General features: G+C 41.4%; 1 protein-coding gene across 1 annotated transcript in view; it reads left to right on the top strand.

Moving 5' to 3' along the window:
* Positions 1-25001, top strand: part of MED17 (mediator complex subunit 17) — a 717849-nt gene that overhangs the window by 643082 nt on the left and 49766 nt on the right. Inside the window, exon 11 of the mRNA XM_044072197.1 lies at positions 7540-7699. Within this exon, the coding sequence (XP_043928132.1) occupies positions 7540-7699 (160 nt within the window). The remainder of the gene's footprint in view (positions 1-7539; positions 7700-25001) is intronic.

Raw genomic sequence — 25001 nt, 5'->3', positions numbered from 1 at the left:
CAGATGGTACAAAGAAACTCTTATCAATTGAGTTGCAAAGATAAAGAAGACTGTCAGACACCCTTCCTTTATAAGGGATGCCAGCCACAACCTGCTTACCAACCCACAGGCATTATTGATAAAATCAAGAAGTTAGGTATAAATACCAACACAATGGAACTTAAAGATGATTTCAAACTCTGTAAAAAAATATAGAGTAATTTATTCAGCAAAACTTTTGAGACAAACTCTTTTTCAGTGCTTTCAGAAACTACAGCAAACACAGTCAGTTCTTAAGTATCACAGATAGCAAAAATAAACCAGTCAGAATGCAGCCAAAGTAAATCAGTAAAACCATTAACTAATAAAATCATTAAATGTGTAAAGAGCTCTTCTTTGAAACAGGTTTAATACCAACAGTCTCATTTAACTCTGGATGAGCATCTACATGGAAATAATTAATCCACTTGTATTCATTGCACTCAGTGTTTCATACTACATCATATCCCCTGTTATTCTTGTTAGTAACGTTAATAACTCTAAAAGAAAATTTATGGGACTCGTACATATCCATAATATGCTTTGCTAAGGCATTACTGTCAATTTTCCTGTGTATATCAGAAGGATGTTTTGGTATGTGTTCCTTTAACATTCTGTTAGTCTTACCTACATAAAAACAGGTACAACATTCGCAAGTTGCTAAATAAGGAACATTCTTAGTTTTACAAGTTGCAAAACAATGAAAGTAAAAACTGTTTTAGTAATTGTTGAAATTATTAATTTATTAATAATTATTAACTGTCATTAATATAACTACAGAATTGACAATCATAACATCGAACAGTACCCTTTGTTACAACATTAATGTAAGATGGTGAACTAAAATATTTATAAAAAGTTGCTGTTTTAAATTTGTTTCCTTCTTATATACAAAATTAGCATGTTGACCAGTAATCTCTTCAGTAGTAATAGTGGAACATAAAATAGACCAGTTATCTTTAATAATAATCTTAAATTGTGTTGGTATTTGTATTAATTTAATGTAATATCTAAGTTGGGATTTAGAAGTGGCATGTTGTCTAAATTGTCTGTGGTTTCCTGCTTTTAGAAAAATAGGGTCTAGCTAAAATATTTCTTTTACGTAATACCCTATTCTCTTTATCATCTAAAAAATCCATCTTATAACATATTTTATAAAACTCAAAATACATTTCATTAAGCTGTAAAGAGCAGCCATCATCAATGGTATTAAGCCTGGTGGCTCTCAAAAATTGAGCACAATTTGTGCCATTATAAACATAACTTGGATGCATACTATGAGCATGCAAATAATGAGAGGTTTGTACATTTTTATAAATATTTTAGTACCTATTTCACCATTGTTTATAAAAATATTCATATCTAAAAATATATTGTAGTAGATATAGTAAATTTAAAACTTTAAAAAGTAGTAGTAGAATGTAAATAAATAATTAATTAATTTAAAGTATCTAAACTATCATGTCAGATAAGAAAAATGTCCTCGACAAAGCATTTATAAAACTTTAGAAATTTTAAATAAATATACTCCTCTCCCAACATAGACAGTGGAATGTTATCATAAGTGTTAGCAATGGAAGTACCCATTGCAACTCCCTTAACCTGTTGATAATACGTTTTATCAATTAAAAATACATTATTAGATAAAACTAAGCCTAATGACAGACGTATAATTTCTGTTTAGAGAGTTGGTTTATTGGTAAATTTACACAAATGTTGCCTAACATCTGGTACACCATATTCATTTGGAACCACAGTAAACAAAGAGTTCACATCTAATGTTACTAATATAATTTCATTACTAACTTCTTTCAACATATTAGGTTGCTGTAAATGTAACTGAGAAGTAAAATCCCTTGTATATTTAATAAAACTCCTAACAGAACTCAATGTCGGCCTTAAACTATTTTCTAAATAGATGAAAATAAAGTGTGTAACCCAGCCAGAGCCTGGAATGATACGTGTCATTGTACCAGTAACATTTTTATGAATTTTAGGTAAACCATAGATTATAGGAATAACTGGATTAGAAACATCCATAAATGCATAATCATCCAGGAAAAGGAATGATTAACTTCTAGATAATATAAATACACTTTAAGTTTATAAATCAATTGCTGAACATAGTGAAACTTTTCTTGTTGTAGATTTTTTATATCAGACATTTGTAACATGCTTTCATAAAACTTGTCCTTATTCATAATTACAGTAGCCCATTCCTTGTTGGCCTGTTTATTAATAATATCATTATTTCTCAACTCTTTTAAAGCTGAAAATTCAGCTTGAGTAACGTTATAATATTTGAGATTTCCTTTATGAAATAAATCATAAAGCTGCTTTTCACACATATTTTGAAATGCAAACAATAAGGCTTTGCTAACAGGTACAAAGCAATGTTTCTGCTTACATTTTGTAATAGGCACATCAACCTTCCCATTAAGTAAAATTTTTAAATTCAATTCCCTTACAAACAAATGCAGTTCAGTTAGGTATAAATCCCTATGTCACTTGGTGGATAGCCAACTGGCAGGACCCAGTAAGTTAGAACTGGGGAGTCTACCTCTGCAAAGAAGTCAGTGTCCATTGAAGTTCCTCAAGAATCATTCCTGGGACCTCTTCTTTTTGGTATCTACTTCTGTGAAGTCAGAGCCAATGTCAGGGGCCTCTGGCTGACCAAATTTGAAGATGATTGCAAATTAGGTGCAGTCATAGAATCCCTCACCGACATTAAAGTTTTCCAATAAGGACGGACACAAACAAAAAACTGGTGTCAGTGCCATTGAGTAACTATCTTATTGACAGCACACTCCTAAGAATTGACCCAGTAGTCAGGGACTTAGAGACGCATGTAGACAGTAATCTAGTCTTTGACCATCATTTGTCTACATTGGTGAAGAAATAATTCTCTGCTGTGCAACTTATAAACAAAGGTATGGCATCTAGGTCCAATAAGATAATTGTTCCACTGTATTCTGCATTCATGAGATCATCGAGTGCCCTCTTTATGTACCTAACCAAGCACATCCAACAACTAAAGTATTCACTGATGTTCTTCATTAAAAGAATATGGGGCATAAGTAATATGTCCTTTGCAGACCACCTCAATCCTCTGTTCGTGTATCCTGTCTCCTACAGGCTGTTAAGGGGAGATCAATGCCTGGCATACAAGGCATTGTCAGACCCCACTCTAACAGACCTTCTGCATATCAGCAAAACAAATAGTACCAGAATTACCCATTCTGAAGACTTAAACTGTACCTGTGATATAAACAGGACAAAATGGAGAAACAAGTATGTATCCCAGAGACTACCCCTTCTCTTAAACAGGCTCCACATTTATGTGAAGCAGCGTTCCTCCCTAAAGTAATTCAAGTGTTACTTGGACAGTTGAGTGTGGAACAGTAAATTCATCTATGGTTTGGCACCTATGTCTTTAATGGACATAGCCTGTAAATGGTTCCTCTTCCAGGACCCTGTTTGTAAATGTTTTATCTGCCAAGCCCCTGTTTACATTTATCAAGGGTACCAGAACTTGTCAGAGAATTGGAATGCATGGCCGGGCTTAAAAAGGCCCCACTGGACATTAGATATGAACTGGACATCACAGAGAGATGAAAGCAGTACTTCTGTCTGCTTTTATATCAAGAAACCTCACAGAAGCTGTATTACCCTGACACAATCTATGATAAAAGAAGAGTAGGAGACCACCATAGAAGAAGTAGGAACAGCACTAAGGAAAATGAAGTCAGGGAAAGCAGCTGGCTGAGATGAAGTCACAACAGATATGATCAAGATGTTGAGTGAGTTAGTGGAGAAATGGCTACAGAGGGTACTCATAGCAGTATGACTGTATAATAAACATGCTGGTGTCATTTTACAAGAACAAAAGGGACATTCATAACTGTGGGCAGTGCTGAGGTATCAAGCTTCGGTTCATCTCGGTCCATTGACACTACTTTTCTTGAGTGCCGTATGATTGACAGGAAAAGAGCAAAATGAGTTTCACTGATAGTGGAGTTTTCTTATTTTTCTACTTTTGTATGTCCTCTGTGTAGGCATGTTTAAGTTTGGGGGTGCCCCCCCCCCACATGGAGGCAGAGGGGCTTGTCTCCTGTAAAAAAAAAAAAAAAATACTTACCACTGAGGTTTGTTGAGACTCATTTTTGTGTCAGTCGAATGGCACTCAATGAAAGTGCTGTTGATGGATCGACATCTATCCTCAAACTGCATGAAAGTTTTGGAGATGGTGATTAATAAACGAATATGCAGAATAATAGAAAGTAAAATGGAAGATTAGCAGTTCAGATTCAGATGAGGATGCTGCACAACCAGCCAAATGTTTGCAGTGAAGCAGATAGTTGAGAAGATAGAGTCTAACTGGGCATTCATAGACTTCGAGAAAGAATATATTAAGGTCCTAAGAAAGCTGATTTGAGCAGTCCTGTGATGGTTCAGAGTCCCAGAAACATTAAGTGCAGGGTGTGTACATGGACCCAGTTACACAAGTAAGGCAGTGTTCAGATAGGAAAAGCAGAAAATAATCCAGTCAACATGATTTGGGATAGACAGGAAAATGATGAGGAAATGAGGGCATCCAGCAAAGAGCTGGAAGGATTACATGAGAGAGAAGACCTATGACAGCCGGGTATAACTGTTTGTGAAGGTAGTGGATTGGCTGTGAATCAGGAGATGTGGCAGGATTTGACACAACACCTCAACCCCATGTAGAAGATGGTAAAAAGAGGGTTGATAATGATCGATGATAAAGCCTAAGGGACCTTCTCTGGATTACTCTTCAAACTGGAAATATATGAAAGAAAAGAATAAAGCAGGGCTGTGGCTATACTTTCAGAAAATAAAGCTGCTGTCTAGAGCAGCAGTGTGCTGGTTTGTGTAATCCTTGAATGTACCAGAAATATACTGATGAACTACTGTATCCGGGGAATAAACTTGCACCATCTTCATTCCCTGACCTAAATAGTGTGGAAATTTTATTTTCTCATGTCATTCCATTTCACAGAGAAAACATTGTCTCCTCTGTCTGCTGTATTATCATTGGTCAGGTGTATTAACATTTTTCATCCTCTGTACGTAACAGCCGTCTGGCCAGTAGTCACATGCACTGCCCATTTATTCTCTTGCTGATGTGTTTGCATGGTACAGCTGTTATGTGGGCAGACATTTTGAGATTTTTGATATGCAGCCTTAATGTTTCCTGATTGTCACATAAGAAATCCAGTACTGATGGGCATGCAACATGGGGCCATTACCTGATTCTGCAAGTGTCGTAGTCCTAACAGAGGGGACGTTCACAACTGCTGGCAGTACAGAGGTATCAAACTCTCGTCACAATGTTTGAAAGTGCTGGAGAGGGTGATTGATAAATATGTAGAATAGTAGAAAGTAAGATGGGAGATCAGCAATTTGGATTCAGATCAGGATGCAGTACAATTGACTAGATGTTCGCAGTGAGACAGTTAAGAAGGTAGAGGGTGAGTAGATTTCAACCGGGCATTCCTAGACGTGGAGAAAGCATATGACAGGATTCCAAGAAAGCTGATTTTAGGCAGTCCTTCAGTGGTTTGAAATCCCAGAAATGTCAGTAGAAAAAAAAGTGCATGATATGTACAAGGACCCAATGACTCGAGTACGAACAGTGTTTGTCTCACAGAGGAGTTCCCAATGCGAGAGGGTGTGCATTAGGGTTCAGCTGTGAGCTCATACAGGTGATGGATTACATTAGCAAACCAGTCGGTGGGGATAGTTTAACAAAGCTGTTGAATGCAGATGGTGTGGCATTGCATGCAGGTTCGGAACAAGAACTTGATAGGAGAATGGAATTCAGAACTGAAAGCACACAGGATGACAATGAGTACAGATACGACTGTTGTAATGGTAGCAAATGAAGGAAATTGGAAGAAACTGCAAATTGAGAAATAAGGGAAGATAGTGGAACAGGTTAACAGCTTCAGGTATCTTTGAGAGGTGGTTGACTTAGCAGCTCAAACAAAACATGCTGGAGAGACTGATACATGTCTTAGAGCTTGCCCCTTTTTTGCAACAGGCTTCCTATTCACATTAAGCGGAGCCCTTCCCAGGCCCTCTTCAAATGCAGTTTGTATCAATGTATGGGCAATAGCAAATCCATACCTAGGATAGTGCCTGTGCCCCTTATGGAGAGGAGCAGTCTGTACGATACTCAATGCACAGACACAAATTCATGCCATCCTCTTGCCCCTAGGGGCATATATTGGGTAAAATCTGGTTATATTCACTAGGTTTGTAAGGGCCCTTAAGCCATTAGTCTAGTAATCTCCTATGAACTTATGAGAAGGGAAGTTTGAATGAGGAGGTCAAAGCTAGAATCAGAGGGTCTGCAGCTAATTGGCAGCGTGTCAGGGGTGGTATTTGATAGAAGAATGACAAAGAGGTGTTGAAGTAAGGTATACAACACTGATGCAACCAGTAATTCTGTATGATACAAAAATCTGGGCAGTGAAGACAGAGCAGTTGAGGAAGCTAGAGGTGATAGTGATAATTATGAAGTGCCTGAGAATGGATGGTAGGATGCACACTGTGGGACAAAGGAATGAGGACATCAGAGTAGAAGCCCAAGTAGCTGCAATTGCAGAAAAAGTGAAAGAGAATAGGTTACGGTGGTTCGAGCACATGTACATGAAACCAGCAGACAGTCTGGTGAAGAAGATTTGGGACAGACAGGAAGACGAGAAGAGGAACTGAAGACATCCATCAAAGAGGTGGATGGATTGCATGAGAGAAGACCTGCAACAGCCGGTCATGACTGTCGAAGGAGGTAGGAGGGTGGCAGTGAATTTGTGTTGTTGACAGTTGACACAACATCCCAACCACATGTAGAAAGATGGGGGAAAAGGGGTTGATGATGATGATGATGAATCTTTTGGAAGTGAAGGTGGTCAGATGTACACTCCCAGCTTTTGTAGGATTACCGATGATGTTAGGATTTTGACAGGTGAAACCATTATCCATTTGTTCCAAACAAACATGGGAAACCAGTTGCTTTTCCTCCGTTAAGGTTATAATTAACTTGTCAGTTACTATTGTAGCTGTTTGTGTATTGTATCTGGTAACATTTTGTTACCACCAAACCTCTAGTTTCCCAATGTGTGTCTTTGTTTCTGAAGCATATTTTTTTATTTTTGAACGTGTGGATATGGTTGTAAACTAAATAAACTAATTACTTTTGAAGATACTTGGCATCACTTTGACTTCAGCTGTATTTTTTTCTGGACTGTTTTAAAACTGCTTTTATTCCTAGTCACATTTTTCCTCTTACAATATTCAAAAGTCATTAGCTTACACAGAATTGCTGTACTCTGTACATCTGTTATCTACTTGAGGTTGTATTTTTGCCTTTCAGATTATTTTATGGTATATAAAAAGTTATGGCAATATACATATATCTGGACAACTGGACTTAAATGTTACTCATAGAGATACTTACTCAGTTTCATTAACATTGAATGTGCATTTCTGTTTTAGATGTCTCAGCACCAGATACATGCAGTACAGCAGTTGGCAAAGGTGATGGGATGGCATGTACTGAGCTTTGGTAATCACATGGGCCTCGGCCCAGTTGAAAGCATCGGAAATGCTTCTGCAATAACTGTAGCATCACCTAATGGAGAGTATGAAATTGCAGGTAATGACATGCTTATTTGCGGTAATTCCAATACATTGCAAGATATAAATGCTATAATAGTTTTTTTTTTTCATTGTTGCTGTTTCTGCAACATGAATTAATAGGTATCACCGAATAATATGGCAAGCCATTTCTATCTGCTTGCAGAAAGAGTTTGTCTTGTCTTTTGTGTTTTATTCATCACGCATTGTAGTCCACAGGTTTATCAGGTATGGCTGTGCTTTAAATTTTCCTGTCATTGTTGCTCATAAAGTTTGATTGGAATATCTTTACTGTGTTTCTAAATATGTTGTCAGCGATAGAACGTTTGTGTTTTGTAACTTTGTTGATGACCTGCACTAAGTAATCATAGTGTACTGATAGCAGTTCACATGTAAACTTCTCAACACACAAGTGCACCAAGATGATGCTTTAGACAGGTCATAAAGCAATTGTGAAGTTTGTGTAGCAAAATGGTTCTAGGCACTTAAGGAGAGGGAGAGATTGATCTGGTAGTGTTCTTTTTGCATATTGAATGTAATCAGTAGAAGTAGCATGGTAACAGTTAAAAGTTTAAGGCCATCTTCAGTGGGAGCTGATATTATTTCTGTGGATACATGCATTAGACTCTGTGACTGAAGAGAGGCCATAACTCTACAGAGTGCTGAGTAGGTGATTGGCATAATATTTTTTAATATTATTGATATATGGAGTAAGAGCTGTGTAGGCAAAGAAATTTATAGGTCAAGGAGATGAGATTATCTGAAGACTGTTAACACTTTCCATCTTGCTAATGTCTTTGCTTGTGGTCGGGAAGCCAACCTACAAGATTGTGCTTCATAGTTGCGGGTGCTACTCCTTATTTTGAAAAGGAGAGGCTTGCTGAGGATGCCATAAAGACATCAGTAATGCTTTGGGAGTGTGGCTAGATAGAAACTTTACAATCCTTTGAAAAGAGGCATGTCATTGCATAAATTTGTTAGTTGAGATTATTGAGCTGGTGAAGGCATAGATTCATAGGTATTTCTAGGCTATTGATCTGCAAGGATGTTCAGCCTCGCCTTACATTCCTATGGTAGCTTTTTAGCCTTTATATTTTGTGTATAAATAACCTAGAGGCAGGTAGAACAAGGGTATGTTGAGACATTTACTAGTTGCTCTTTTCCATGAAGGAGATAGGTGACATGGATGTTAAACCGGGGAGTGAATTTACAATTTCCCATTCAGTCATCCAGATTATGTTTGACTAGAGTAAATGAAGTATGTTGCTTTATGTGGAGTTAGAATGTGGTTCTTTAGAAGTAAAATTACAACAGCATAACTGATGAAGCCACACCGCAACTAATAATTAAAACAAAGGCTCCACTCGGTAACACTCATCACAGGCAAAAAAATACCAAACAAGTTTTATCCAAAGGAGAAACGTCTCAGAGGCAAATAGAATTAGTAATTGAATCCCTCCTACAGATTAATAGTTGTAACACACAATAGTTCATCTTATTCCCTAGGCATTTTTCTAGACAGATTAGTTAAAAATGCTTTGCAACCTATTGATTACATACTAAAAGATTCATGGGACTTCTTGACCAAGATTAAAGGAGAAATGGTTTAGTGACAATTGTAGTTTATTCACAATGGATGCGATTGATGTTTTTACATCTGTACCTCATCAAGAAGATCTTGAATTATTTTATCTAGCTATTCATGTTTTGACTAATTTGGATAATACTTTAGTTAATTTTATTTTACAGGTCATGCAAATAGTATTGCAAAACAATTGTATTAATTTTGAAGGTGAATATTTTAAACAGATAAAAGGGGTGGCTGTGGAAGCAAGTTGTGCTCCCATTTATGCCAACTTGGTTATGTGGTCTTGGGAAAGGAAATGCATTTTCACCACTACCTTTATGAATGTTGGGAAACATATTTACGATTCCTGGACGATATTTTTATTTTATGGAAAGACAGGAGACAAAGAGACCAGTTCCTGGAATATATTATAGCAATAACCCACGCCTGGGTGTGGGTAATGCTGGATTTACCCACGATTGGTGTGGTTTGGTCACAAGGGCAAAGCCCGAGTGGCCAAACAAAGCCAACCATGGGTAAATCCAGCATTACCCACACCCAGAAGTAGGTTATTGCTACTATACAATGACATTATTTAAGAAAAAAAAAAATTACTTTTCTTAAATAATGGCATTGTATAATGCCTCCTTGCTGCCCTTCCACAGCTGTCTGGTATTCTGTGGCAGTTCTGATGTACTGTGCATGCCTACGCAGTACATCAGAGCTGTGGGCAAAAGCAACGGAGAAAGCAAGATCTCCGTTGCTTTTTCAAAACTGTTTCGCTATGTTAAATGAGTTTAACATAGCAAGACAGCTTTAAAAAAGCAACAGAGAGTATCCGTTGCTTTTTTAAAGCTGTCTCGCTATGTTAAACCCATTTAACATAGCGAGACAGTTTTGAAAAAACAACAGAGAAAGCAAGATCTCCGTTGCTTTTTAAAAACTGTTTCGCTATGTTAAATGAGTTTAACATAGCGAGACAGTGTGAAGCAACGGAGATCTTCCGTTCTCCGTTGCTGTAAAAAAAAGAGTTATAGTAATGGAAAAAGTGTGGGCGACCGGACCTTTTTCCATTACTATAACTGATTTACAATGTGCACGCTGACCATCAGCGTGCACGTTTTTGAATATTAATGGGGGGTCGTATAATAATAAAGCTTCCCCATTTTTTAAATTTACTTACACTCATCCTAATACGAGCACTGATTACTTGGATGTTACTTTATATAAAGATGCAGCTGTAGGCTGTTTTGCATGAAAAGTTTTTAGGAAAACAACCTTTTCTAATAATTATTTAGACTTTTGAAGCTGCCATCCTAAACATATTAACAGGAATATTTTTAAAGGAATGGCAGTACAAGCTGCTAGGATGTGTTCCAATATTTCTGATTTTAAAACGGAACTTAGTTTTTTGGTGCAAATGTTTTGTGAAAGGGGTTACCCTCACTATTTTCTCTTCGGTATTTGTGAGGAGATGTTAGAGGGGTGGGGGAGTAGATTTAAACCTCTCTTAGGTGAGACTTCAATGGGACAACATGAAAATAACAGAGGAGCAGAAACATCTTATATGTACAACATGGTAATTACCTATGATGGGTGTGATCGTGACATTAAGAGGATTGTTAGAAAAAACTGGGTGATTTTTTTTAATCCAATTCAGAGATCTTAGAGGTAGTAGGATTAGAGCCACACTTTTGTTTATAAAACAAATAGGAATTTTAAATATTTATTTGAACATACAAAGTTAAATACAATACTCCAGAGGAAAGGCACCATTAAATGTCGGGCTTGTCGACAATCAACTGTATTTTGGAAGGAACAGTTTTAACTATTCAAAAATTAAATTTGAGTATACCTTTGAAAGATGGCAGTTGTGCTATGAAAGGGATGGTTTATATAGCGGTATGTCAAAATTGTGGATATGTTTATATGGGAAAAACAGGGACATTTGAGGAAACATATTTATGAACAGTTATATACTGTATCGAGAAGACATACCAACAATGCATTATGTAAGCATTTTTATTCTAGCTCAGGGTGTAGTAAGTTTAAATTTGGTTTACCGGATAACATATATGTAGACACAAGAGGTAGATGGTGGAATTAGAGTTAGAAAGAAGGGAGCTGTTTTGGCAGGGATTAGTGAACATCTGTCGATTATCCCTATTTTAAAACAGAAAGCATTAGTATTATGAAGTAATGGTAGGTTAAGTCACTGGTTTACAATGAACTGTAAATCGGTTTGCGTTTAGACAGTAACAAACACATGAGAAGATTTATTTATTATGAATTAACAAAAGAAGCATTAGTTATTAGTTATATTTATATTCTTATGACCAGTGTTTTACTAGCTAGGATGGTTTTACAGGATATTTTAATTGGTGGTTGTTTATGTGTTATGGTAAGTGGGGTGATAGTCACATGGCCCCTTTAAAAAAGTGTGAGTAAATTATGAATGAACAACTTGTTCATGTGATTTTTAATTTTTACTATTTAAACAGGTGATTATTGTATTTCAGAAGTTTTGTTGAAGTCCCAAGAGCATGGCACCTAACCTAATAAAGTGAGTTACTAATTCTTTTTGCCTTCTTGAGACGTTTCTTCTTTGGACATAACTTGTTTGGTATTTTGTTGCCCGTGATGAGTGTTACCGAGTGGAGCCTTGGTTCTTTAGAAGTGGTATTCTCAATGATACATACCTATCCCTCCACTATGTCCTTTTCATGTTGAAAACAAGTTTGAGCTGTCTTAATTGGGTGTTTACTCAACAAATGGACTTGTGAATGTACAGTAGCTCTGATAGGATAGGGTCAGTTGAGGTTCTATAAGCAAGGCAGAAGTCACTTCTTAGTGGCCTGTATGGTACCAAGAAGAGCGACAAGGCATTGAAACAATTTGCATGTTTTTTTATGATTTAGGCTCTTGATTTTTTTTTTAAGTAACTAAGTGTAGTGATGTTCGTGTTTCACTGTTGCAGTCCTCACATTTGGGTTTATCTGCCTGCAGGTAGCCCTCAGCCGGCCTGAATACCAGAGTCTTCGGATTTCTGTGTCAGATGCTGTCGCTTCTTCCCTGACATCAGGTCGTCAGAGGTATAAAACATACAGCCGACGCCATTACATCAGTCTTTCTTGCCATGCGGTGCCCGAAGCAGAAGCAGTTCGCAAGTGCCAGTCGGCTATCTCCTGAAATTTTCGTTTTCGAGTTTCAGACCCGAAGTCTTCAAAAAAGATAAGTACCATGTTGGGGATCCTTTTTCTTGCTCTAACCGATGTCAGTAAAAGTTACCAATTGTCTTATCTGTGGAAAGCAAATACCTCATAGAGATTTTCACTCTTACTGCATCCCCTGTTTAGACCCAGATCACGACGTCCCTCTCTGTCGGTTTTGTGCCTTGTTCAACACCCGAACTATTCGTCGTCGGACTATTTTTGCAGCCAAATAGTTTTGCACTCTATCTTCGTACTCCGAAATGGCTTTGTTAAGCCATCCGACTACATATCTTTCGAAAAAACGTAAGGATAAAGACAAAGACAGACCGCATAGGTCCAAAACTGCCGATGCTTCAATTTAGCTAGTCGCCAGACCGCCGGTATTCAGTGAGGTACTTTCGCAGCCTCTGATACCCGCTACTTCAGATTCGCAGACCTCTACTGAGACCCATTCAGAGTCCGGTATGCCACGAGATGCTTCTTCGACTATGGACCCTGTGGATGTCTCTACCTTGGATGGGTCAGGAGCCGCTGTGCAGGCACCGGCTTCTGAGGGTGTATTCAAGCCTACAGACATTCATATTAAACTGACGCCATAGTTTCCATCCAGAAGTTCTGAACTCCTCAGGCCAAAAACTCTCACTACGCTTAGAAAACCGATGACCAAACCACAAACTCAGGCCCATATGCCTAAAAAACAAATGCTTAGAATGGCTGAAGACCTTATTACCGTAATTAGGGGAAGCCAGCCTTCCCCATCTAAGAGTCCTAGAACTGATTTTCTTTCTGGTTTTTCTGATCAGGAATCTGATATCTCTGCTCCTTCTGATTACCAGGATTTGCCCTTATCAACTTATGAGCATTCTGATGCAGAGGATTCCATTCCCTCTGCTTCCCCTCCAGAAGATTTTTCTTTCGGTGAAACCTTGCATACTCTTAGGGAGCATTTCCGCTGGGAAAACCAGGATTATTCTGAGTCCAAAAAGAGACTTAGGGAATTCTTACTGGTGCGTCAACACAGGCCTTTATCTATCCCTCCTGTTCTGGACATTGTAGATGATGCTTTCTTGTAATCTAGCCTTACCCTAGACACTTTACCTCCAGCTCCCATAAAACCTGACAGGTACTACAGAGTACCTGACTCTCACAAGTTCCTCTTCAAGAATCCTTCCGTGGACCCAGAGACCATTTCCCAAGGACCAAAAGGCATTAAGGCTACTGCTGCCAAACAATCCTACCCCTTCTGATAGAGATTCTAGAGCCTTAGCCAGATTGGGGTAAGAAGGTGTACACTTCTGCTACTTTGGCCATTAGGGCTTTAAATTGTCAGTTTCAAAGCATCAGCTGCATATTATGGGACTACTTAAATGGAAAATGATGATTCCTGACTGTGCTGAACACAAAGGCTTGCAAGATTTAATGCATTCTGCTGAACAAGTTGGTAAACATACTTTGCAATGTGGTTTTGATGCTTTAGAAGCATCTTGCAGGGCTTCTGTTACTGGGTCTGTACTTAGAATGCATACTTGGCTTAAGGAACAAAACTTGCCAGATCATGTTAAAGCTAAGTTACTGGATGCTCCCTTAAACCAAGACTGCCTTTTTGGCAACAAAGCAGAAGAAGTCTTCAAAAGGATAGTGGAAAAAGCTAAATCTATGCAAACTGTTAAAGATTTCCTACAAGTGCAGCCTCCCAGATTCAGTAGGCACTGGCCTTCAAAGAACTGGTACTTTCCATTCCCTTCCAGGCCTTCTCAGTCCAAACCCGGGAACAGCAAACCACCAAGGCTACAGTCTCAGGCTATGCACAGATCTAAGCAGTGGGGTGCTCCCACTTCCAAAGCAGGGAGTAGTAAGCGACCCCCTACGGAAAAATGGCACAATGACTTAACCTTAACCCTTCCAAGCCCTGATCAACTACCTGCTCCCTTAGGAGGAAAGCCCACCCTGCATGTAAAAAACTGGGAACTCATTACCCAGGACAAATGGGTTTTGAACATAGTTTCCCAAGGATACAGATTCCATTTCCACACACTACCAACCCCAAATGGTTGGTCAGACCTACCCCCAAATCAGTGGGCGGAGGCCCAACAGCAGGTTCTTTCTCTTCTCAGTATCAGGGCTGTTCAGTCTGTCCCAGCAAAACAAAGGGGACAAAGTTTTTATTCAAGACTTTTTCTGGTACCAAGAAAAGACAACTCCTGTCCTCCTAACCTGGACCTCTCTATTCTCATCACCTTTTTGGTGGTTCCAAAATTCAAAATGCTAACGCTTCAACAGCTTCTTCCTATGCTAGCCAAGGATGCCTGGCTGGCAAACCTAGACTTAAAGGAAACTTACTTGCACATCCCAATAAGAGGATCCTGCAGACAATACCTGCGTTTCAAGGCGGGCTCCATGCACTTTCAGTTCTCTGCACTTCCCTTAGGCTTATCTACTGCACCCAGGGTGTTCACAAAGTGCCTAGCTCCAGCCATTGCATTTTGCAGGCAGAGAAATATTCAAATTTACCCATACTTGGACGATTGTCTGATTCAGGCAGAAAGCCAGGACTTGCTATTACAACACCTGGCATTCATAAAGAAACTTCTAACCTCACTGGGGTACACCATCAACGAAAAGAAATCTCACCTAGTACCCTGCCCAACAGATTATATTCCTGGGAGCAAGCTTGAACACAACTTCCCAGATGGCATTCCTCACTCCAGAGAAACAAGTTTATTTGACAATCTACTTCAAACTATTGGCCTCAAAACCCAGCTATCTGCAAGGAAAATACTGCAAGCTCTGGAGTTCATGTGCTCTTGCATTCTACTAATTCCGTATGCAAGACTGCATATGAGGAAACTCCAGTGGTATCTAAAAAGCCTATGGTGTCAACATTCTCAGGACCTGGAAACAATGATTCCTATCATTCCTTGTATAAGGACAGAGTTCCTTTGGTGGGCAGAGGCCTGCTACCACAACAAGGCACTCCCTTTCACTCTGTCCCCTGCCGCCCAATCCCTAACAACAGAAGCATCAGACTATGCATGGGTGGCTCACATGACAGGGCAGTGCATTCAGGGCAAATGGAACCCGAGACAGATGCTCCTGCATGTCAATCAAAAAGAAATGTTAGCTGTACAGATTGCTCTGACAGCCTTCAAAGCCTTCCAGGACAACTTTTGGTAAAGACAAACAACACAGTTATGTGGTAAATAAACAAGCAGGGGGGAACCCACTCGTACCCTCTCTGCAGACTAGCCATAGCTCTGTGGAACACAGCCTTGAGCTACCAAGTACACCTACAAGCACAATTCCTGACAGGCAGACTAAACTCACTGGCAGACGACTTAAGCAGAAATCTCATTGATCCACACGAATGGAAACTAGAACCCAAAATATTCATCCTCTTGAGGAACAAATGGGGGACTCCAGAGATAGACCTGTTTTCCTCCCCTCAGAACTACCAATTTAACAAGTTCTGCACAAGAACTCCCCACAGTCAAGCTTGGAAAGTGGATGCCCAGTCCTTTACCTGGGAAAGCCTCTCAGTTTATGCCTTTCCCTCTCTGACTCTCCTCTCGAAGGTTCTACTAAAGATCAAACAGGACAAGCCAAGGACAACACTGATTGCACCAGACTGGCCACGCCAGCACTGGTACCCCCTCTTGCGCAGTATGATACTGCTACAGCCATAGCACTTGTCTCAGACCCCTTCCCTGCTGTCCCAGCAGGTGGGCCAGATTCTGCACCCTCAGCTTCAAACCCTGAACCTTGCAGCCTGGCTAATTCCTTGAGCTCCCCTCCAGCATCCCTCAGTAAGCAGGTGCTGGATGTCATTCTGGAGACAAGGAGGCCTAGTACTAGAAAATCCTATACTGAAAAGTGGAAAAGATACTGTTCCTGGAGCCAGGCTCAGGGGATGGGCACAACGGTGCCCGGCTTACCTCATATTCTAGAGTACTTAACAGAAATGCTCCACAAGGGCCTATCCTTCTCGTCAATTAAAATTCATGCCTCTGCCATTTCAGCATATTATAATACTGAGCCAGCCCTCTTCTCTCATCGCTTGCTAAAACCACTCCAGCCTGGGACCTTAACTTTGTACTGGAAAAGCTCACTCTTCCCCCCTTTGAGCCAGCTGCTACTGCAGAGTTGAAATTCCTTTCTTGAAAACCGCCTTCCTTCTAGCCATCACTTCAGCAAGAAGAGTGTCTGAATTACAGGCCCTCATGACAGTGGAACCCTTCATTATCTTCCATGCGGACAGGGTTTCCCTCAGGACTAATCCTTCTTTTATGCCCAAGGTGGTGTCTAGTGTGGTCCTAAATCAGTCCATTCATTTGCCTACTTTTTTCCCTAATCCACAAAACAAAGGGGAATGAGTACTGCACTCTGAACATGCACAGACAACTTAGATTCTATTTGGACAGGACTAAGCCTGTCAGAAAATCTGAACAGCTGCTAGTTGGCTATGCTGCAGGGGCAGATGGGAAGGCCATTTCAAAGCAAACCATTTCCAAATGGATAGCCCATTGCATTAATTTCTGCTACAAGTACCATGGAAAACCTACCCCACATGGGATAAGATCACATTCCACCAGGGCTGCATCTACCTCTGTGGCATTTCTCAGAGGAGTCCCTACCAGGGACATCCTAGAAGCTGCTACCTGGAGCTCTGTACATACCTTCACCAAGCATTACCACATGCCTATCTTTTCTAAATCCAGAGCTGGATTTGCCACTGCAGTCTTGCAGGGCTTAATATCTGGCCCTATTGCTCTTTAACTTCCTCCTCCCTTCCTTAGCTTTGGGAATCAACCCAAATTTGATGACTGCAACAGTGAAACACGAAGAACATAGTACAGTTGTGTACACTTACCATAAATGTAGATGTTTAAATGTATTCACTGTTGCAGTCCTGGTTACCCTCCCTCCAGCCCACTGACTTCTCTTGGCTCTACCTTTCCTTCTTGTTTGGTATATTTATTTTTTCTTATGTATTTGATTTTGATGGGGGTGTACCATATCATACAATTGCTTCCTATTGTGGGGGCACCTGACATCTGGGGCAAGAAAAACTGATGTAATGGCGTTGGCTGCATGTTTTATACCCCTGACGACCTGACATCAGGGAAGAAGCGACAGCATCCGACGCAGAAATCCGAAGACTCTGGTATTCAGGCCGGCTGAGGGCTACGTGCAGGCAGATAACCCAAATGTGATGACTGCAATAGTGAATACACTCGAACATCTACATTTATGGTAAGTGTACACAACTGTACTTTTTTTCCAGTTTTGGCAAGTGTTTGGACAAGTATACACTGAACAGGGCATTGTATTCAGTAATTGGCCAAGTAAGATCCAAGTACAGTTTAATGGTTAAATCCATGGATTTGGACACCATACCTTTATGTGACTAGATCTGCCGTGGTGCAGCTGTAGTGTTGTTGCCTCACAGCAAGAGGATGTCCTTCAAGGATGCATCTGCAGTCATAACATATGGGTTGTCCTGCCTCAGGCAGCCCTTCGGTCGGCCGGATTCCAAAGTCTGGGTCTGGCCTCGGCTGATGTCGCACTTTCCCCGACGTCATAGCTTCTGGGGTATAAAGGCATCAGCCGACGCCATTTTCCTCAGTCTTTCTTGCCGCGCGGTGCCTGAAGCAGAAGCTGTTACAAGTGCCGGTCGGTCAGATCCAGAGATTCAGCTACCGAATACTTCGAAAAAAGCTAAGTACCCCATTGGGGACTCTTTCTTGCCTCAGCCGATGTCAGACAAAGTAAATAATTGTTTAACTTGTGGGAAACAAATACCTCATAAGGATTTCCACTCTTACTGCCTTCCTTGCTTAGGGCCAGACCACGAAGTATCAGCTTGTTTAGCCTGTGCCTCCTTCAACCGACGGACTCTTAGACGTTGGTCGGAGTTTGCAGAAGAGTTTTTCGGATCCGCTTTTGCATATAAAATGCCGTCGGAGACTCCGACTATGCATTTGGCCAAAAAACGCAGGGAAAAGGACCGACACTCGCGGCCCGCGGTTTCGGCTGAAACCACGGTTAGGCCCACCGTGAGTGTCTCGGTTTCGGCTGAAACCGAGTCTTCGGTTCTTCCTTCTACCGAAATCATACCTCCGACAACCGAGGCCAGAGAGGCCCCAGCTGAGTCGGCTTCAGAAATCCCTACCGAAGCTAGCGCACAAGAATTGTCCGACACCATTCCATTGGACATTTCTACTCCTGCACGTGGGGCAGCTAGGCCCCCTGCTTCTATGAGTATTAAGGCCTTCTCCAGGGCTAAAGCTGCCAAAATTTCAAAGGCTTTACCTGCCAAATCTACTTCTCAGAGGCCTTCCTCAAGTTCTCAGATTCTCAGTCTTGCTGAGGACCTGATTTCCTTGATTAGGGGTTCCCAGCCTCACCCAGACAGGGCCTCCCAACCTCCACCAGACAAAAGGCCTAGGACTGAACCCTCTGAACCTGTCTCCTCTGATTACTCCACGGATGGATCTGATTTGTCAGACCATCAGGAAGGGGCCTATTCTCCTTACGAGGATTCAGATGCTGAAGATTCTATCCCTTCTGCCTCCCCTCCTGAAGAATTTTCTTTTGGGGAAACCTTGCACTCTATGAGGGAACACTTTCAATGGCAGGGTCAGGATTTTTCTGATTCTAGAAAAAGGCTAAGGACTTTTTTACATTTGCCCCAGCATAGGCCCTTAGCCATGCCACCAGTGCTAACTGTATTTGATGATGTGTATAATGATGTTAGTTCTGCACCTGATTCTCTTCCTCCGGCCCCTGCCAAACCTGACAGATATTACAGGGTCCCGGATTCTCACTTCCACCTGTATAAAGCCCATGCTGCAGATCCAGAAACTATTTCACAGGGCCCAAAAGGTGTTGCGGCTGCCACTGCCAAAAATCCCCTACCCTCTGACAGAGAATCTAGAGCATTAGAGAGATGGGGTAAAAAGGTTTATACATCTGCTACTCTTTCTGCCAGGGCTTTAAACTTTCAATTCCACATGATACAGTACCAAGAATATTTGTTAGATCAGCTGAATAAGAAGCTTTCTTCTCCTGAACCTTTAGACCGTAAATCCCTTCAGGATTTGGTACACAACTCTCAGCAGGTCAGTAATCATTTCTTAAAATGTGGCTATGATGCACTGGAGGCTTCAATTAGATCAGCTATGACTATGGCAGTAATTCGTAGACATGCCTGGCTAAAAGTGCAATCCCTGCCAGACCATGTCAAGGCTAAGCTCCTAGATGCTCCAATGGAGAAACAAAGTTTATTTGGCTCCCCTGCACAGGAGATTCTAAAGAAGGTGGAAGAAAAAGCAAAATCTGTGCAAACAGTAAAGGAATTTCTACAGGTCCAACCTCCGAGGTTTAGCAGAAACTGGCCTTCCAAGAATTGGTCCTTTCCAGACACCTCCAGAGCACAGAGAGGCAGGAATAGACGCCCTCGAGGCAGAGGTCAATCAAAGGGTGCCTATAGGGGCCGTCAGTGGCAGCCTGCCAACCAGAGGAGTACTGCCACAGATGCAACTACAACCACTAGCACAGGACAGACACAATGACTTGACTCTGATTCCGCCTACCAGGGAACAACTGGAAGCTCCCTTGGGCGGAAAGCTGGCTTTATTTTCAAAAAACTGGCATTGCATTACTAAGGACACATGGACATTGCAAACAATAGACAAAGGATACAGGTTTCACTTCCACACTCTACCAAAGAGGAGTGGAATGCCAAACCTACCACCAAATCAGAAGCCAGAGGCTTTAAGACAAATCAAAAATTTACTTCAGATGAAAGCGATAGAAAGGGTACCATCTATGGAACAAGGCCAAGGATTTTACTCCAGACTATTCTTTGTACCAAGAAAAGAAAACCAATGGAGACCTATTCTCGACTTGTCCGCACTGAACACATATCTCATTGTACCAAAATTCAAAATGCTGACCCTACAGCAACTTCTTCCCATGTTGGGCAAGGAGTCTTGGCTGGTGACTCTAGATCTCAAGGAGGCATACCTGCACGTCCCTATCCGACCAGATTGCAGAAGACACCTCAGATTTCTTGCAGGATCAGAGCATTATCAATTCTCAGCATTGCCCTTTGGCTTATCTACTGCGCCCAGAGTATTCACGAAATGCCTGGCATCAGTAATTGCACATTGCAGACTTCAGGGAATTCAAATCTACCCATACCTGGACGACTGCCTAATACAAGCGGACAGCAAGACAAAATTGATAAAGGATTTGGCCTATGTCATACACCTGCTACATAGAGGCCTTGGGATACACAGTCAACATCCAAAAGTCAAGACTAGTGCCATCCCAAAGGATAACCTTTTTGGGTGCAGATCTGGACACAATAACTCAGATGGCTTTTCTCACAGAAGAAAAACAAAAACAACTTCCAGATTATTTCATGACTTTGACAAGACAAACTCAGCTTACTGCAAGGAAAATCCTACAGGCCCTGGGTTTCATGGCATCCTGCATAATCTTGATCCCACATGCCAGGCTGCATATGAGAAAATTACAATGGTACCTAAGGAATGTATGGTCTCAACACAGACACAGTCTAGAAACCATGATACCAATCATTCCATGCCTTCAAAAGGAATTTCTGTGGTGGGCTCAGGCCTGCCAGTCCAACAGAGGGTTGCCTTTCAAGAAACCAAACCCAAAGCAGACCATCACCACGGACGCCTCAGACCTAGGATGGGGAGCACACATGGAGGACAAATGTATCCAAGGCCTATGGTCTCAAGGACAGCTAAGCTTGCACATAAACCAAAAGGAGATGCTGGCAGTGAAGCTTGCACTCAAGGCATTCAAACCATTCCTCCAGCAAGGACATCTGCTGATAAGGACAGACAACACCACGGTCATGTGGTACATAAACAAACAGGGAGGCACGCACTCCTACCCTCTATGCCGGATGACAATGGATCTGTGGAACCTAGCCCTGAATCTCAATATCCAGCTGCAGGCCATATTTGTACCAGGAAAAGAGAATTCACTAGCAGACAGCTTAAGCAGGACTACCACGGATGCTCACGAATGGATGCTGCATCCAGACATCTTCAAACTCATAACAAAGAAATGGGGATTGCCAGAGATAGATCTGTTCGCCTCCCCTCTCAACCACCAACTGAAGAAATTCTGCTCAAGGACAATACCGCCCACAATCCTGGAGGGTGGACTCTCTCTCTTTCAGCTGGAATGCCCTAATAGTGTATGCATTCCCACCACTCCCATTGATGTACAAGGTTCTTCTGAAGATCAGGGAGGAACAGCCAAAGGTAATACTAATAGCTCCGGACTGGCCAAGACAACACTGGTATCCGCTACTGAAAAACATGTCTCAGGCGAACTCATGGCCTCTACCCCTATGGCCTCTTCTTCTAACACAGAACAATTTCAAGACCCTGCATCCAAACTTGAAAACTCTGCAACTAACTGCCTGGAAAATTGCTTAAAACCAAACTGTCTTATCTCAGAGGGTCAAGGACATTATCCTGGAGGCTCGCAGACCCTCCACAAGGAAGGCGTACTCAGCTAAATGGAAGAGATTCCTCATTTGGAGCACATCAAAGGGCACAGATGTTACAGTGGCAAACCTAGCACACATCCTAGAATACTTAGCAGAATTGTTCCACAATGGCCTGTCTTACTCTTCCATTAAGATTCATGCTTCAGCAATTTCAGCAGAATACAACATGGATCCTCCTATCTTCTCTCACCCTCTACTCAGACAATTTCTGAGAGGGATCAAAATGTTAAACCTCCAAGGAGACCCCCTCTACCTGCATGGGATCTCAATTTTGTGCTGGAAAAATTGACACTACCTCCTTTTGAACCAGCAGCATCAGCAGACTTACAGTTTTTATCTTGGAAAACTGCTTTCCTTCTGGCAATCACTTCAGCAAGAAGAGTATCCGAGCTACAGGCATTAATGGCAGTGCAGCCTTTCCTTATTTTTCACCAGGATAGAGTGTCTCTGAGAACCAATCCAACTTTCATGCCAAAGGTGGTATCCAGGGTATCCTTGAACCAAGCCATTCATCTGCCTACGTTCTTCCCTAACCCACAGAACAAAGGAGAGAAACTCTTGCACACCTTGGATATACACAGACAACTACGGTACTATCTGGACAGAACTAAAGCCAGCAGAAAAACTGACCACCTTTTTGTAGCCTATGCAACTGGGGTGCAAGGAAAAGCAATTTCCAAGCAGACAATTTCAAAATGGATAGGAAATTGCATTCGCTTTTGCTACTCTTTTCATGGAAAGACAGCTCCTGAACATATCAGGCCTCATTCCACAAGGGCCACAGCCACCACTACAGCTTTCCTACGAGGGGTGGCAACCAAGGACATTTTAGAAGCTGCTACTTGGAGCTCCGTGCATACATTTGCCAAGCATTATAATCTACCTTTATACTCCAGATCCCGAGCAGGCTTTGCAACTGCAGTTTTACAGGGGATCTTAACTACACCATCCTTATCTTAGTACCTCCTCCCCCAGTTAGGCTATGGTATTCTACCCATATGTTATGACTGCAGATGCATCCTTGGAAGGACATAGTACAGTTTTGTACCTACCATAAATGTAGATGTCCGATAGGTATGCATCTGCAGTCAGGATTACCCACCCTCCTTCCCCTCTGTGGCATTCCTAAGGTGCTTACCCCTCTTTCAGCTAACTGGGGGAATTTGTTATGGTGTATTTGTTTGTATATATATATATATATATATATATATATATATATATATATATAATTTTTGCTACTGTTTGGAACATTCAACTTTTATCCAAATTTAGCCTTCCTAGAGGGCACCTGGCATCTGGGGCAAGAAACACTGAGGAAAATGGCGTTGGCTGATGCCTTTATACCCCAGAAGCTATGACGTCGGGGAAAGTGCGACATCAGCCGAGGCCAGACCCAGACTTTGGAATCCGGCCAACCGAAGGGCTGCCTGAGGCAGGACAACCCATATGTTATGACTGCAGATGCATACCTATCGGACATCTACATTTATGGTAGGTACAAAACTGTACTTTCTCCCATTCGATTCTCGGCTGGAGTGAGGGGAGTGCCTTCTGTGTGGAGTCTGCATGTCCTCCCCGCAGTTGGGTGGGCGTTCGAAAGACATGCGTAAATGGGCTTGCCTTAGTTGAAGGTTGGACGTCGAGCTGGCACCTCGGTGTTCTTGAAAATCTACTGCCAATCATTAGCGGACCGGAGTTCCGCTGTGGCGACCCCTAACCGGGAAAATCCGAAAGACAAACAACAACAACCTTTATGTGACTAGAATTTGACGGTAAGGGATTCTGCATAAAAAATAGGGTCATCAGGTTGGAAGGTGATTTTGAATTTAGTCCGACCATTACTCAGGCTTTGTAGATTAGCCGTAGCATAATCTCTGAACATTGGTGCTGTTTTCTCAGCATCTGGTTTCAGGTCCAACTTTTGTACTTTCCTTTTTGGCACCAGTATCAGGTCAGAGTTCACAGCCTTTCAACCCCTGGGACAGAGATCAACAACATCTGCACCTAATGGTCACTAGGCATTGATACTCATTGTCAGTACTTTACCAACACTGGTGTCAGCAGAGTTGCTGTCAGTTTTTTGACATCAGATACTTTAGTGTTCACATAGGTTTTGAGACCAGTCTTGTGCTGGACATTAACAGCACTTATTGTTGATATGACACATGGTGCTTGCTACACTATCAGCTTCAACCAGCGACCATTTCTGATTGGTGTCTGAGTCTCTAGCCACCTCATGACACTTGGACAAGAGAGGCCAGAGCTTTTCTTTTCCTCTTTCTCCCTACATTACCCATTTTTCCCACTGTTTTTTCTTATTCCATGTTTAATTACAGAATTCAATGAAGCTAGTCCCTAGCAGGCCATTATATGCTTTGTCTGTGAATAGTGTAGTGTGAGGTTTTCAAATTACTGGCAGTACAGAAAACCTTCCTTGCTACAAGTGAAAGCCTCTGCCCTCAGTTAAGCTAACAACTAGCTGTACGTCACTTCCTCATTTAAATTCCCTGATTTCAGTTGGATCATATGACCAGAGTGTCTGAAATGATTGTAGCCACTAGGAAACCTTCCGTTTGCCAGATCTGTTCTACTAAGTGGAAAAATTTCTCGTTGGAAAGGTGTCTTGTGTTGATGCAGTCAGTCAGCATACACATGCCTCTGACCTTTATGTAGCTGTACAGTTTGTGTAACACTTATTCTGTGTTTAAGGTGCATGTCTTACTTGTTTCAACCCATCTTGTCCTTGTTCTGTACAGGTCCCTGGTGCAGGAGTAGCTGGTGAAGCGTTTTTTTTAAGGGGATTCCCGATGTTCTTCGTGTTTCACTGTTGCAGTCATCACACTTGGGTTATCTGCCTGCAGTTAGCCCTCAGTTGGCCCGAATACCAAAGTCTTAGTATTTCTGCGTCAGATGCTGCCGCTTCTTCCATGACATCGCAGTCCATTCATTTCCTTATTTTCTTTTCAGGCATAGGAACAGAGAGATA

Source organism: Protopterus annectens, chromosome 5.part0 (genome assembly GCF_019279795.1).
Source record: "Protopterus annectens isolate FY-2018-M chromosome 5.part0, PAN1.0, whole genome shotgun sequence".
Lineage (NCBI taxonomy): Eukaryota > Metazoa > Chordata > Ceratodontiformes > Protopteridae > Protopterus > Protopterus annectens.
Note: the sequence above shows the minus strand (reverse complement) of the source record. Positions and strands in the feature narration are given on the sequence as shown.